Source organism: Protomyctophum bolini (assembly GCF_963924005.1).
Source record: "Protomyctophum bolini genome assembly, chromosome: 9".
In the NCBI taxonomy this organism is placed as follows: Eukaryota; Metazoa; Chordata; class Actinopteri; order Myctophiformes; family Myctophidae; genus Protomyctophum; species Protomyctophum bolini.
This window is the reverse complement of record NC_137870.1, coordinates 13,648,440-13,664,690: the sequence shown is the minus strand read 5'-3', so window position 1 is coordinate 13,664,690 and position 16,251 is coordinate 13,648,440. Positions and strand designations below refer to the sequence as shown.

At 45.1% G+C, this 16,251-nt stretch overlaps 1 protein-coding gene across 2 annotated transcripts in view; it reads right to left on the bottom strand.

Annotated features, from left to right (window-relative positions):
- The window catches only part of pik3cb (phosphatidylinositol-4,5-bisphosphate 3-kinase, catalytic subunit beta), a 100,575-nt gene that overhangs the window by 33,183 nt on the left and 51,141 nt on the right, over window positions 1–16,251 (bottom strand). Inside the window, exons 3-7 of one of the 2 annotated variants that reach the window (XM_080772553.1) lie at window positions 15,934–16,129; window positions 10,127–10,355; window positions 7,637–7,857; window positions 3,778–3,960; window positions 1,735–1,902 (exon numbers count right to left, since the gene is read on the bottom strand). In XM_080772553.1, coding sequence (XP_080628679.1) covers window positions 1,735–1,902; window positions 3,778–3,960; window positions 7,637–7,857; window positions 10,127–10,355; window positions 15,934–16,089 — 957 coding nt within the window. In that variant the 5' untranslated portion in view covers window positions 16,090–16,129. Of the gene's footprint in view, window positions 1–1,734; window positions 1,903–3,542; window positions 3,571–3,777; window positions 3,961–7,636; window positions 7,858–10,126; window positions 10,356–15,933; window positions 16,130–16,251 lie in introns of those variants that run through there. The other variant, XM_080772554.1, reaches the window with a different exon arrangement.

Here is a 16,251-nt window from a genome sequence, read left to right as displayed (position 1 = left end):
AAGCCGGTCCACCTTTGGTAGCATGTGGCTGATAGTGATATATGGATCCAAGGACACCTGACAACCCTACTATTTACAGTACTATCCTCGTGTGACAAAGCACGTATCGTGCCATGGCGATGGAACACCATCCATTGCCATGGCATCCGGGATCCGGCAATTATGCCGCCAGGGGAACTTGCTATGGAGAGCCAATTAAATTGGTCTGACCTTTACAGCATGGAGGCACATCAAAGCATGATGAGCAGCTGCCTGTATAGTGTGTTGAAGGTAAGGCAGGTTTGACCTGATTTTAATGCACACAATGCACTTCCCTGTGAGAGGCAGGTGGCATGGCAATGACCACCACATGGTGTTTACTTGGTAAACCTGCACACCTGCCTCGGTGTGTTGTAACTGAACTCAATGCCCTGAAGCTGCCCTCTTTCAGGGAAGAGAGAATAGACCATTTACAATAATGCCAGTGCCACTCAAAAATGGGTGTATTTCTTTCTATTTGTTTCCATTTCCTTTTATTTTAGAGTAGCCTGCTTAAAGGGAATGCTTACTACAGGTGAAGGAGTTCAGTTTGGCTTGAGGCTAGCCAGGGTCAACTTCAGGGGAGAGCTGCCAGGGCCAGGAGGTTTTAGCCTGTTAAAGGGTTAGTTCAGATGTTTGGACTTAATCTTAGTAATTTAGTAGTTCCAGGGTCTGGTGGCCACACATTAAAAATAAATGAATCCACAAAACTAGCTTAATTTGTATTGTTGACCTATTAAGAGGTTTAATAGGTCAATTCCTTTGCAACCACTATGTCAAGTATTTCCTAAATTAAACTAAACTAACCCTTCAACACCCAATGTTGGGTTCCTGATTTGTTGTTTTCCTTGGGTTTAGTTTTCATTGTATTAGGAACTTTGTTTTGGCCAGTCTTTGTTTTTGATTTATTTTTGCTCAGGCTTGCACTGTGAAATCCTACACAGAATGTTCATAGGTTTAAATAAAAATATCGTAAAAGAAAGAAAAAAAAGAATGTTTGTAGGGGGAAAAAATGCATTAGTGGACTTGGAGCCTTGTGCCATCGGCCAACCTTTTTACCGATTTAACCGTTTAATCGCCAATGAATTGATACTACTGCTTGCCACTGCTGTTGTACCTCACCTGCCAGTGAGGAGCCACCCCAGGCCATAGGACTACATGCAGTGACAGGAGCCACCCCAGGCCATAGGAGTACATGCAGTGACAGGAGCCACCCCAGGCCATAGGAGTACATGCAGTGATAGGAGCCACCCCAGGCCATAGGACTACATGCAGTGACAGGAGCCACCCCAGGCCATAGGACTACATGCAGTGACAGGAGCCACCCCAGGCCATAGGAGTACATGCAGTGATAGGAGCCACCCCAGGCCATAGGAGTACATGCAGTGAAAGGAACCACCCCAGGCCATAGGAGTACATGCAGTGAAAGGAACCACCCCAGGCCATAGGAGTACATGCAGTGATAGGAGCCACCCCAGGCCATAGGAGTACATGCAGTGAAAGGAACCACCCCAGGCCATAGGAGTACATGCAGTGAAAGGAACCACCCCAGGCCATAGGAGTACATGCAGTGAAAGGAACCACCCCAGGCCATAGGAGTACATGCAGTGACAAAGATAACCCTCAATGCCTGGCGTCCCTCTCCCGGACACCGTTTTCGAACAATGGTTGAAACTGCACAATTGTCAATACCGATGCAAACGTTTTGGGACTAACCGTGGGGATCCTCCGCTTGGGTGGAAGTGGTAGAGGAGGGTTGGAGGACTTGCGTGTGACCACTGCTCCTATGGCTTTGATCTCCTTTTCGAACATGGCTTGGACGATCTGGGTATGGACCAGGGTGAGGTGGGGAGATTCCTTGGTTTGCAAACATGCCCGAATGTACTGCAACACAGACAGGAGAGGAATGCAGAGTTAAGTGTTTACCCCCAGAAGGTTGTGTGCTAGCACAGGAGAAATCTCATAATGCATGATTAAAGACTGAAGACTATATTGGCTCCCAAAGGCGAATTCCTTTACCACAGCAATGTACATATCTAGAGAACATTCAATACAACAGCACACGATTACAGCAATACAACACCATAAGAATGGCAAACAGTATGTGTGCCACGGTTAAGGTCAAACCATGTTGATATTAATTTTAAGTACACAAGAATGACATTATTTTGTTCTCATACTGTACATTTCATTGGGGAGGGAGGCAGCTCTTCGGTTCTGTAATTAAAATGCTGTACACCAAGTTCAGAGAAAGTACACATGCCATGCCTACAGCACATGCCTGCCCAGCTGACTATAAGCAGTACTGTCTCTACACAGACAGAATGAATGGGTAAGAACGAAACCATGTCTAATGAGAGATGTGACAACATCGCCTTAATGACTCCGGATCAGAGTGCCTCGAAGACTGTCTCTGGAAAAGGTCAAAGCCAAGACACAGTCCGACGCGCACGTACACACACACACACACACACACACACACACACACACACACACACACACACACACACACACACACACACACACACACACACACACACACACACACACACACACACACACACACACACACACAGCTAGGCTATAGAAAGCTAATGAGCCATCAACTGAGCCGTTCAGCTCCATTGCATCTTGTTTACATCTAAACGGCAGACTTATTTTTCTTTAAAGGACGCGTGTCAACTTCTCTCGTGTTCTTCAATTGAGACAAACGGCGCAGCTGGGCAGGGGGAAACCATGGGCTGGGGAGGGGTTGGTTGGGGCAGGAGAGAAGGCTGCTGTGGTGGGATTTCAATCAAGGTCGGTTAAAAATTAAATTAAGAGCCATTTAAAAGGATGCCTGTCGCAGCCAGTGATGATTTTCCGCTGACCAAATCAATACTAAGCAGCGTTATTACATCACCATTTGGGATTGCATGAGATCAGTTGGAACTTGGCTGTGATGAGCATGAAAAAACACATCTGTGTGAAGTGAGTGGTGCTCTTATCATCATGCATCATCTCATTCCGGCCCATCACAATGTGTGTGGACAATTTGTGATGGCCATTCATTGTCAATGACTCAATGGCATTCAATGTTTGTGTTTACACAGTTTTTGAGGGGCACTAGCTCCTCCTATATACAGGTTTAATGTTTGTTTTTAGAAACGTCATTGACAATGAATGGAAAATATACGTCATCTTGTCCCTAACACAAACCTTAAATCCCATTAACAATAAAGATAATTGAATGTTTGTTTTACATTATCATTACATCACCTAATCATAGCATGATAAGGGCGCCCCTCACTTCACACAGGTGTGATTTCTTTTTTACACAAATACTCAAAACTAGTCAGTATTAAAACTATGTTTGTGTTTAGACAAACCCTCAAAGCTGGACATAAGAGGGGCTATAGGGGATGGTCTCCACACAGGTCTGAGCATCTACCATGTACTGAGAGAGGGGATGGTCTCCACACAGCTATGAGCATCTACCATGTACTGAGAGAGGGGATGGTCTCCACACAGCTATGAGCATCTACCTTGTACTGAGAGAGGGGATGGTCTCCACACAGGTCTGAGCATCTACCTTGTACTGAGAGAGGGGATGGTCTCCACACAGCTATGAGCATCTACCTTGTACTGAGAGAGGGGATGGTCTCCACACAGGTCTGAGCATCTACCTTGTACTGAGAGAGGGGATGGTCTCCACACAGCTATGAGCATCTACCTTGTACTGAGAGAGGGGATGGTCTCCACACAGCTATGAGCATCTACCTTGTACTGAGAGAGGGGATGGTCTCCGCACAGGAACTCCAGGCGCTGGCTGACCCTCAGGACGTACTGCGTCCCCCGGCGGGCCTCGTCCTCCGGGCCGTGCGTGGTCAGCCACTTCCTGGTGGCCAGCTCCATCAGCTCACTGGGGGTGGTGGACGGAGGCACCTTCAGGCTAGCAGTGTCCTGTAGGACAATGCGGAGGAGAGGGAGAGGAACAAAACATTTAGGGCGGCAATTGTCAGATGCTCTTAATCCAGAGCGACATTTCTACCTCCTCAGAGGTACAGTACAGCTCCATAAGGGTCCATTTCTACCTTCTCAGAGGTACAGTAAAGCTGAGCAAGGGTCTATTAAATAGACCCTTACGGAAATAGACTTTATTTGGACCCCTGGTGAACCCCGGACGGCCGGACCCCATGTTGAGAAACAGTGAGACAGATAAATACACAAAATAACCAAAAGTCGGCTCTTCTTTGAGCCAGTGAATGTAAATCTTTATAGTACTATGTCATTCTAGACCAGGGGCCTTCACAAAAGGGGGTCCGGGAACCATGGGGGTCCTCAGAGTTACTACAGGGGGGCCGCCAAATATTTATGTGATAGGATGTTTTTTAACCCTAACATCCCTATTCTAAGCAGAACTTTTGCCAAAAATGGCAGATCTACAAACACCTCATACTGCGAGGCAAAGAGGTTTGTTATAGAGGGGAAAAAGAGCAGACTAAGTGCATAGTGAAAGGTGAAGTTTACTAAGTATTGACGGTTGTGGTTCAATTTAATGTCTGAAAATACACATTAACATGAATCCAACATACACTGATAATAGTGCTGTCAAACAAGTCTATGAAGCTGGAATCTTTAATCTGCAACAACACTTTATACAGTATGTAGTGGGGGACCGGGGGTCCCTGCTTCATCTCTCTCTCAGCTAAGGGGCCCTTGGCCTAGAAAGACACCTGCTCTAGACAATTGCTTCAAATTGTGTGGCAACAGTTTGCGGACGGTCGTTTCCTGTTCCAGTACTGCAATCGCCCACCCACGCTCCCCCATAGAATAATGGTTTGTGGAGATCAGTGGGCCTGGACATGAAAAGGGTTGAAAACCACTGCTATAGACTTGCCAGCGGAGTCCCCCATGGCTCTATACAAGACTCCTGTCTTTGCTCTAAATATCCTTGTAGAAAATAGCCGAGCTACAGTACAAGCTCACAGCGCGTCATCATGCGACGCATGGTGAGCTTGTAGAGCTGCTCTTTTTATTCAAATGTTCTATCCCAGACTAGATTGATGCTACGGTTGATGTGGTTAAAACAATGCTGAGGACCCATGCGGTCTTATGTTGGTTATTGATGAGTGAAAGGCTATTTCTGCTATTTCTGTTCTTCTCACCAGTGTGAGAAGAACATGATAAATAGCTGCGAATCGCGGAGTTCATGGAAAGCCCTTTGTCCGAGGTGAACTTGAGATATTCTGCTGAAAGGAAGCGAAGGAGAGAGAGGGAGGAATGTGGGCGGAGGGGCTGCTACGCCAGAGAGATTATATGATAGGATTGCACCCAACAACCTGCCGCTGGCTCTGCCTAGCGCTGAAAGCATAACATGTTCCCATTTGTGGATCTGAACAAATCCTCTCTCTCCGGGAGAATGTACGCAAGAGAAAAACACTGTTCTAGATGAGAGAGGTGAACGAAGACAGACAGAGATGTGGGTGGGTCTAGCACATACATTGGGCAACTGGCGGCCACATGTGGGTTAATATCTGAATATTGATATATTATTTATTTCAGCTGTTACAATTCCAAACATGACCCGCTTTAATTACTTCAGCTTAATGACTAGTATTAAATGCATTTGGAATGTTACTTTTCAGGATTCCAATTCAAAAATAGCAAAAAGAATTATCAGGATTTCAATTCAAATACAGCAACAAAAAAAAAGCAGATATTAAAGCACAAAACACATCGCACTGCGTGAAATAGAATGGTAGTGAACGGTGGTGGGAGCTGAACTATCGCTACTGCCCCCAGGCGGTGGTTGATTAACTGGGGACCACTTAGAACCCCCTCAAGGACCACTGGTGGTCCCCAGACCACTGGTTGAGAATCACTGGTCTATAGGGTTCAAGGGATAAACTATGAGCCTGTGTGTACACTACAATTAATGAATGCCAATTCATATTGAAGTACTGGGTTGATAGTATGCATTGTCCCTACCAAGATTAGAAGTAACTGAAATGACATACTGACACTATACTAAATTATATACCCTTGGCTAACCTGGAGTTCCACAGGGCTCTATACTAGGACCCCTAGATCAGCTGTTGTCACAGAAGGTTTGCCCACTATAGGGTACAAGTGGTTAAATTCAAGTCAACAGAAGGCCAATATAGTGTTAAACAGGAGACCCTGCCTTCGTCCACTCAACAGCAATAAAAACACCCCATCGCCACACTTCCTGTCCTTAATGTGGCTTATTGTGTCTGCGATAGCTCCCTTCCTGACAACTGTCCACCTGAGGAGGCCCACATCTATGGCCCGTGTGCTGTGCGTGCGTGTGTGCGTGCGTGTGTGCGCGTGAGAGAGAGAGAGAGAGGGGGGGGGGGGGGGGGGAGGGAGAGAGGGAGGGGGAGGGAGAAAAAAAGGACTGATGTTGATCAAACCTGATATTCAACCATCTGCTAGGACACAAACATCCGTTTGATTAAAAAAAAGAAAATAAATTGTATAACAGAAGGACAGCGAGAGAGATGAGGTATAGATGCAGTAAGGGCGAGAGAGGGGGGGGCATTAATTTAATCGGAGTGGTTAGCTCAATTGGTCTGTCATGATAACATCTGTGCGTGTGCGCGCCTGCGTGTGTGTGTGTGTGTGTGTGTGTGTGTGTGTGTGTGTGTGTGCGCGCGCACGCGTGTGTGGTGTCCTCAGGGAGGATGCCATGATTTCCACTGATGGTGCTGACCCATTTAGTTCTGTCACATGGCTAACCAGTTGAGCTCCGTCACGTGAGCAGAGCACCCCCTACCAGGAGGGAGCCAGCCCTGGGCCTGGAGAAACAGACAACACTGACTGGGGTGTCTCGTGAAACTCCATGGCCTCAAACACAGTGGGAGAGGAGCCCAGGGTCTGCAAAACATGATCCAGTTTTACTGGTGTCCATTCGCTGCACGTCGTCTCGCTGTGTTATATTCCCATGGTGTTGTGGCTTGCACATGGAATAGTCGAAAAAGGATGATAAGATTTTCATCTTCTGTTACATTACAAGATTTCTCCTGAAGACATGTTTAAGGCCATGTTGAACGAGGCAGATTCAGACCAAAATCTGTTTCAATGGCTTCATCACAGCTGTTGAAAAAGTACTTCCATTTGAAAAAAAGAGTTTCAAGGTAAACGTGAAATTGGCGATCAATCTCTCAAAAACAATCAACACCAATTATCGTCCTGGGAGAGAAAAATGTTGTCCCTGGCTAGTACAACAGGAGCAGAGACACCCAAGCCATACAGCGTGCATTTGATATTTCCGACACAGACACACTGCCCTCTTGCCTAACAGCTAACAACAATCTAGCTACTAGAAAGATGCACAGACCAAAGACATAGTAGTAGATAGATACTAGAGATGGAAGATCGTGTACACAGTCAAAGTAGTTGCTTGCTCGACAGAGATGTAAGAGAGATGTAAGATAGTGTACAGTGTACACAGTCCGAGGTAGTTGCTTGCTCGACATGAAGCATAGAACTACAGCTTGACCAGCTTGACGTTTGCAAACAACATGACGCTGAAAGTGGGCTCAACGTCACTACACCTCGTCACTGTGCTCGTTCTCTATATCAACAGTGAATATATAAACGACAGCTCACTCACTTGGGACTGCTCGAAGTGGATGGTGATCTTGAGGTCGACGGGCTTGTCGTTGACGCTGTCAGGGACGGGCGCCGCTTCCAGCTGCGGCGAGAAGCACGCCTGCAGCCACTCCGTGCAGGTCATGGTCTGGACACGCTGCATCCTCTCCTCGCTAATGCGGAACATCTTACTGCGGAAGTCCTTCACTTCCTGGTCCTGGAGGGCGTCCAGCTCATGGAGACCTGCGGGCCGGGGATAGGTTGGGAAGGAACATGGAGGCAGTTGAATGAGAACTGTACGTGGAATCATATTCCATGTACAGTTCTCATTCAACTGCCTACTGCATATTATGCCCGCATGTACACATTGTACAACACTGTACAATGTGTTAAAATGCTACAGTAGTATTGATTTTAGAAAGGTGGTTGGGACTAAATGAAGGAATACTAAATATCTGGTCAGGTTTATGCATTTCCGTTAATAAAAAACATCAATCAAAACAATAATGCTTATTAATTGGCAGTGAATAGTGATCATAGAAAGAGCTTCTGTGATACAAGCATCATGCACTACCTGCAAATCTTGCATTCAACAATCAGGGACTCCGCTCAGCTAAATTCAATACCATTTTAGGCATAGTGCTGCTATGGTTCACATACGGTATAGGCACAATACATTTAAACCACAAAAAATCACAATCACAATAAAAAAGTAGCGATTAAAAAAAACGGTGAAGATTTCAGGTTCCTTTGTGAATTCGGTGTAGTCAAATGCTGTATAAACATTGGAATGTTGGATTACAGGATTTATAACAAGACCTTTAGCCTGCCTTCATGAAAAATGCACCAACACCTGTGTGACACCTGATGCCAAATGTTAGCAATGAATGTCTTTAGAGGATCACCGATGGCAATCTTTTATGGGATGAGCCTCTTGTATCCATGCTAATGCCAAATGCTAGAGGTAGGAAACTGTTCGGTGTATCCTATGTCTCTCTCTCGCTCTCTCTCTCTCTCTCTCTGAGCACAATACACTCTTGATAATGAAAACATAATTGACATTAAAAGCCATTAAACATTCATATGACCGTCCGTTCTCAAAAGAGCGCTCTGGACCACATTAGGTGGGAGAGTGTGCCGTCTGTCTCGTGTGCATGATTTGGGTGCGTGCTTCTACTGTATGCTTGTCTGAAAAAGCAAAGCTCACAAGCATTTTCTGAGTACGATTGTCTTGTTGCTGTGCTTGAGTGTGTGTGTGCATGCATATGTGCACGTGTGGGAGCCTGCAGGGTAACTTTTCAAACGCAGCTCGGCCCTGACAATAGCCTTACACAGATCACATGTGACTACAGTAGACCCAGGAGGGAGCTACAGTATCAGTATTGTGTAGTTCTCCTTCGATTAGCGTCAGCTCCCACTTCCCTCTGGCTTCCTCTCGCCCTCCCCTGTTTCTCTTTCTTCTTCTGAAGGTCTGCTTTGGCCAGCGGCCAGGAAGACTTCCTAATACCTTACTATAACAAACACTCGCGCACGCGCGCACGCACACACTCACACACGCACGCACGCACGCACTGGATCCACGCTTTCAAGATTCATTGAATTGATCTGTGAATGACAGCGGCGGCTGTGGTTCAGGGGTAAAGTGGCCGGATGGTAACCGCAAGGTTGCCAGTTCGAACCGGGGCTCCCCCAGAGTTAGTGTCGAAGTGTCCTTGAGCAAGACACTGAACCCCTAATTGCTCCTGATGTGCTGGTTGGTGCCTTGCACGGTTTCCGCCGCCATCGGTGTGTGCATGTGTGTGTGAATGGGTGAATGTAATGCACAATCTATGTAAAGCGCCTTGGATAAAGGCGCTATATAAATGCACCATTTACTATTTACCATTTAATGACGCATCTGTGTATTATTCCATGTGTGTATGTTTACATGTATGATATACACGCGTGAGTGTGGGCCTCAATGCAGCATTCATATGATCATTATGGTATACAGTATGTGGGGTCTAAGTTACAGCGCCAGTCTGGCTCGCCTCGTCCCACTCCCCTCCAGGAATCTAAATCGCTCACGGAGATAACACAGAGTGACAGGCCGCGGAACGGACAACAGGGACCCGTCCAGTCAAACCTCACGCTTCTCCTTCAGATAGCCGAGCTGATGATGGGAGGCAGCTGTGAATCAGCCTCGCATCAGACTGTCACGGCTCTGTATGCTTGCGTGTGCCCTATGCACTTTTCTTTATCGGCAATGTCCAACGAGGACGGCGAGGGAGCCAGTCAAGAAAGAGAGTGAGTTTCAGTGAACGTTGAGTCATAAGTGTTTTGTTTGTGGCTCAGAGCGTTTACATCATCCAGTTAACCACTTAAGTCGCATGTACTTCAAAAAATAATAGTCAATCTACAAGCTCAAAACACGTCGCTTTTTGGGCTTGTAAATTGCCAGGTTGAAAGTGGTTAAGAATACCAAAGGATGAGCAATATAAAAATTTCCCCCTTTTTTTAGCCACTGCCTCACCCTTCCCAATGAGCACGCCGATCTTGGAGTCGAGCAGGCGCTCGGCGCGGCCGCAGATGCGCGTCATCAACTTGAAGACGGGCAGGAAGGGCCGCACATCACACAGCCGCCGCGTCTCATCCTCCAGCTCCTCGTGCACGGCCGCCTGGTTCACACACTCGAACATGTGGCTCTCCATCTCCCCCAGCGCGGGGAACAGCGGGAACGTCTGGGCCTGCTTCCATAGGAGCTGGTGGGGTAGAGTGGTTAGTTAACATGTGGCTCTCCGTCTCCCCCTGTGCGGGGGACTACGGGACCGTCTGGGCCAGCTTCCATAGGAGCTGCATGGTGAGAGCACTGGTGGGAAAAGGTAGTCAAATGTTTTATTTAATAGTAAAAGTCCGGAGTTCAAAATGTACTTGAGTAAAAGTACTAAACTATTGGTATGAAAATGTAGTGCAAGAGTAGAAAGTACTCATTGTGTAGTGTCCCATTTCAAGTTTTCAAATGCTTAAAAATCTTTTGAAAGTAGCCGACCTACAAGCTCACAATGCGTCGCCAATGTGTCGCTTGTATATTGGCTCTCTGTAAAATGGTCTAAATGTATAGTGTATGGGTTTTGTAATAATAATTTAAAACTACAAAGTAACTAAAGTTTTCAATAAATGCAGTGGGGTAAAAGTAAAGATTTTGCCTCTGAGATGTAGTGGAGTAGTAGTAAAAGTATTGGAAATACTTAAGCAAAGTGCAAATAACTCAAACATGTACTTACATACATGTATTTAGTTACTTTACACCTGACCACAGGTGAGGAGGTGGTGGGGTAGAGTGGTTAGTTCCTTTCACTGGTTTGTGGTAGTAAATATAGATTGCACATTTCACGGTAAAACCGAAAGGACAAGTGCCATGTAAACATGACGGGCTTATGATAGAAAGTACTGGGAGAGCAATTCACCCTTTGTCAAGTCCCGCCCCTGGTTGTGCCCCTCTTCGCACGGATTGGTTGCCGTTTCATGGTTGGACAAAAATCCTCTCTCTTCATCCACTACCATTGAAATAACGTGTTTTTCAGTTGCTTCGTATTGATATTCTGTGCATTCATTTCTTACACAACACACAACATCAACAACAAGACCCTGTGCGTCATAATGGCACATGTAAGGCTGCATGGCTGGTAATGAAAAGTTTGTTGTTCAGTGAAATTGCTGACCACCCAAAAAATTTCAAAGAGACTTAATTGACATTGACTTGTTTCAAGGTGATGTTTGGTGTATTTTATTTCCACATTTTCAGAAACCATGGTTCTGACAAAACAGGAGAAAAATGGAGCATATCAATACTCAAAACATATAACTCAAAGCATAATATAAACAATACAATAAAGAAACAAGGGCTTACATTTTGATCAGTGATGTATGGCTTGGGTCTGGAGTGGAGAGCTGTGTGAAGGCCTATTCATAGTCTGGATTTTCAGTGGTGAGGTGACCACCGGAGCTGAAATAACGTTTAGCGGAGTAAAAACAGCGGAGTAAAAACAGAGAGAAGGGCTGGAGCGGTGGCAGTGTTTTGCTCTTCACCGCGGCTCGCGAGTCATGTTGTAGTTCGGTGGTCACCTAAACACCGAAAATCCAGACTATGTATGAGCCTTGAGTGAACTGTGTGTGGAGTGAGTGAGTGTTTGTAGGGGAGCACACCTGGGCTGACAATGGCAATCAGCCAAGGGGGCTGATGGCAGACACCTGTGGGTGATTGGTGCAATTGTGGTGGTGGCAGGGGAGTTGAGTTGAGAATGGTTTTGTCCACCAGAGGCTGCCATTTGTATTGCCTGGGGAAATTCTCAACAGCTGGAAACAAACAAGATGACACAGATCTGGATGAACCAATCAGGAAGTGAATCACCATCCACCAGCACACCCTGGCATGATTCACATACCCATGTCCCTGAAGCACTGTCACCATGTTGGTATGGATGTGTGTGTGTACTACTGTATGCATTACTGTGTGTGTGTGTGTGTGCGTGTGCGTGTGTGTGTGTGTGTGTGTGTGTGTGTGTGTGTGTGTGTGTGTGTGTGTGTGTGTGTGTGTGTGTGTGAGTGTGTGTGTGTGAGTGTGTGTGTGTGTCATAAACACAAAGAAGGAACAGTACATGTTCTCCCTCAACACAAATATTTGCCTCTTCAGGAACACCCATGATTTTATCGTGAGCTTACTATATCTCCACATGGATAAACAGGCCACCACAATAACATACTGTAGACAGAGGACTCAACTCTCTGACCGAACAATGGCCTCATAATATGTATCCAAATGATTCCAGCGAACCGTCATTTGCATGTTCAATTCCATGGAGTTGGTCATTAGCATTATGATAAAGCACATTGAAAGAACATTTTAGCATCTAGGTTCAAGTCATGGCAGGTCTCCAGTGGGAAGGAAACTAGAGGATCTCGCTCAACAACAATTCCAGTAAAGCTCCATAAATGCTCTCTCATAACAAAATAAGTATTCATTCGTCAGATCATTCGTAGGTGTGTGACAAATCATTACCAGGATTAAGGCCCAATCCCAATTCGTTTTTTAACCCTACCCCTCAGCCCTTGCCCCTTCCCCTTGTCCCTACATAATGAGTGTCAAGGGGTAGGGAGATAAATCATCCCCCTAGGAATTGGAACGTCCCTAAATATTGAACGTCCCTTGTAGATATTGATATACAACCTGTTCTCAGAACATAGCTGATCTGCAAGCTCACTACAGGCCAGTGGTCCCCAAACTTCGATGTTATTTCTGTCTCTAGGACCCCCAATTTATATTGTAATATCAATGTTAATTAACTCTGAGTGTACAAACTATCATTTAGCCCATAACCCACTTTGAAACTACTTTCCATTTGATTTAAGCTGTAGAGATGGAACGTAAATATAACATTGCTGTGGTTATGATGAAATAAATATATTGTAATTTTGTCTCATGTTGGTAGCCCACCATGCAGAATGTAATTCAGCTAGATATAGCTCATTCTGACACCTGCTCAACAGTTGTACCTGATTCATTGATTATTGTATTAATTATTGTATAGCATGGGTACAGATATAGGGTTAGAAAAAGGAAAAACTATTTACAGTATAGAAAGAAGGGGCTTTATTTTCATCAACATCAAATTTTCCTGCACTGACCACTGCTCAGCAACTGCCAAACTTTGGGTTTGGTAAGTGCATCGCTGTCTACCTTTTCATTGGATATGCTTCTGAAACATCCCTCACGCCTTTGTCAGACAGCGATCAATCAGACGAGGCTTATTAATTTAAGACCCCTGGCTTTCACTCTCCATCTCTTTGTTCCCTTTTATTTTTTGCTCTCTCCCTCTATGACAGTGTCTCTCTCTCTCTCCCTCTATGACAGTGGCAGGAGGGTTTATCTCTCTCTCTCCTTTATGTAATGTCACACTTGGATGATTTATCATTTTCAGAGAGCTTTCCCTAGCGTCTCTCCTTGCTGGCCCCCGGGGGATGGGTTTAACTAGATTGCACGTGTCCATGCCCACCTGCATGTGCACTTCGGCATTGCAGGGGAGGGAGGGGGGGGGGGCTGGGGGAGTGTGGGATGATTATCATCAAGATTCCAAAATGCCAGGAAAGAAGTCGCAAACACATTCTTAATTGGTTATGAGCTCATAGAGGCAAAAACAACAACACACACTTCCATGACTCTTACTCCTCTCATCACGTTAAAACTCTCAAATCTGTGGAGATTATTGTGCATGTGTCCTTATAGTATGTTTTAAACACCTGTTACTAGTTCAAAATAACACATCACGTAGGGCTGAAATATCTCATTTGCATACAGGCGTTGATGTTAAAACTGACAATAAACTGCGCAGCAGCATTCATTTGAGGTTTTTTTTAAAAAGCCACATTCGTCAACTTGAAAAAGATCAATCATTTATATGGCATCTGACCTCCATCTCTCAGCCCATTAACCATAGTCTGGCATGACGTCAGGAGCCATTTGCATGCTGTGAGTGTGTGCTAGGCACTCGCAAACAAAAACAAACTAGCCAGGAGCAACAGCCAGCTCTGTCAAAACAAGCATTAGGCAACGTCTAGCCGACCAGCTGACTGTGTGTTTGTGTGCATGTGTTACGGGTGGTTTAGCCTATAGCTCTTTTTTCCGACTGGGACAAAGCCCTGGAGGCCTGTGAACGACAGCACTGCAAACAAGAAGCAGTTCATCGCGGCCAATTATACTTTGGAAGTGCAATCAGTTCAGCTAAGAATACAATGTGACCTTTACAAATTCCATTAGAGTGTCGCACATGAATGGTTAACACTTTATAATAAGGTACATCTATTAAGGGGAAATTAACCATCTCTAAATGGTTATTAAGCACTTAGGGTAGAGACAGAGTGGGGTTCTCAACGGGCCTTAAAATTAACCCTGACTGGGCCCGACTGGGCCTGCCCGAGGCTTGGCTTTAAAGTATTTATTTAAAGACGGTTACACCGCGGACAAAGCCAACTCAGATCATGACAAATCATGACAATGAACACAATGTTTTGGGCCGATCAAATAATTTATAAAAAGAAAAACAAAACAAATAGTGTTGTCTCCTGCCTTTATTTTCTTCTTTCTAATGATTTGATCGGCCCAAAATATTGTGTTCATTGTCATGATTTGTCACGATCCGAGTTGGCTTTGTCCGCGGCGTAACCGTCTTTAAAGAAATACTTTAAGAAATGCCTATGAGGAAAATGAACGGCGATTTATTTTCCGGGTCTCTCGAGGGGGCGGGACTGCGACGCTCTATTCCCCCACACAGTAACTCTGTCATTTCTCGACCGTTTTCTTTTTTTCCAATTGCTTTTCAAATGCTTTTAATTAAAGTTATGTTAACTTTATTTATGAACTAAATACAAATACATTGTACATAAAAAAAGACAATACAATTATTTTTAATACTACTCATTAAGCTACTAATTTAGACTGAAGTAATTGTTTGCCCACGTGTGCTCAAGCTCGAGTATTTCTTTCTGTACAACTGCGGAGGTGTTGATTAGTAAGGAGTTGGCGTCTGGCCCACTAATGAGTGTGTTCACAGTCACAGTGTGCAGCGCTAACTTCACTCCCAGCATGCAGTGCAAAACCTCCGTGTGAAGACGTGTGTGTCACTGCGGGTTTGCCCCTCCCAGTCTGTCCGTCTCTCACCAGCAGTAGTGTAAAAAGTTGTCAAATATTTTATTTAAGTAAATGTATCAATACTGCAAAATAGGAAATACTCTGTTACAAGTGAAAGTCCGGAATTAAAAATGTACTTGAGTAAAAGTCTGAACGTCAAAATGTACTTCAAGTACCAAAAGTAAAAGTCACTCATTGTGCAGAATGTCCCATTTCACCAGTTTTCAAAATGAACATCTTTTGAAAATAACAGATCTACAAGCTATTTTCAAATAGCTGGAATATATATATATATATATATATATATATATATATATATATATATATATACACACACATACATACACACACACACACACACACACACACACACACACACACAATATTTAGGAGTACAATATTTGGATCCAAGATGTAGTGGCGTAGAGTTAAAAGTATTGGAAATAGTCCGGTAAAAGTAACTCATTAAGTAGCCAGTACTTGAGTAAAACTTTTTAAAACTTTTCAAAATAAAGGCGCTAGAGTGCCCGGGAGTGCTGAGCAAGGCGTTGCCTAGCAACAGCCACTGTCAAACTTTTATATAATGAAAAAGGACCTAAAGATGTCTCCAGACTGTGTGGAGACATTTGGGGCAGAATAAGTGTACCACTGCTCACCAGTTTGATCTGCAGGATGGTGGCCTCGCGGGGGACGTCCATCTGGATGTAGATGCCGGTGGGCAGCAGGAAGTCCATGGTGACCAGGGCGGGGGCGTGGCCGGAGAGCGAGTGGGACGCCCACATGTCCAGGAGGTCCGTCATGGCAGGAGGCATGGCAGGGGGCGTGGCACGCCACCTCCTCAACCATAAGGACCTGAGAGAGAGAGAGAGAGAGAGAGAGAGAGAGAGAGAGAGAGACAGAGAGAGACAGAGAGAGACAGAGAGAGAGAGAGAGAGAGAGACAGAGAGAGACAGAGAGAGAGAGAGAGAGAGAGA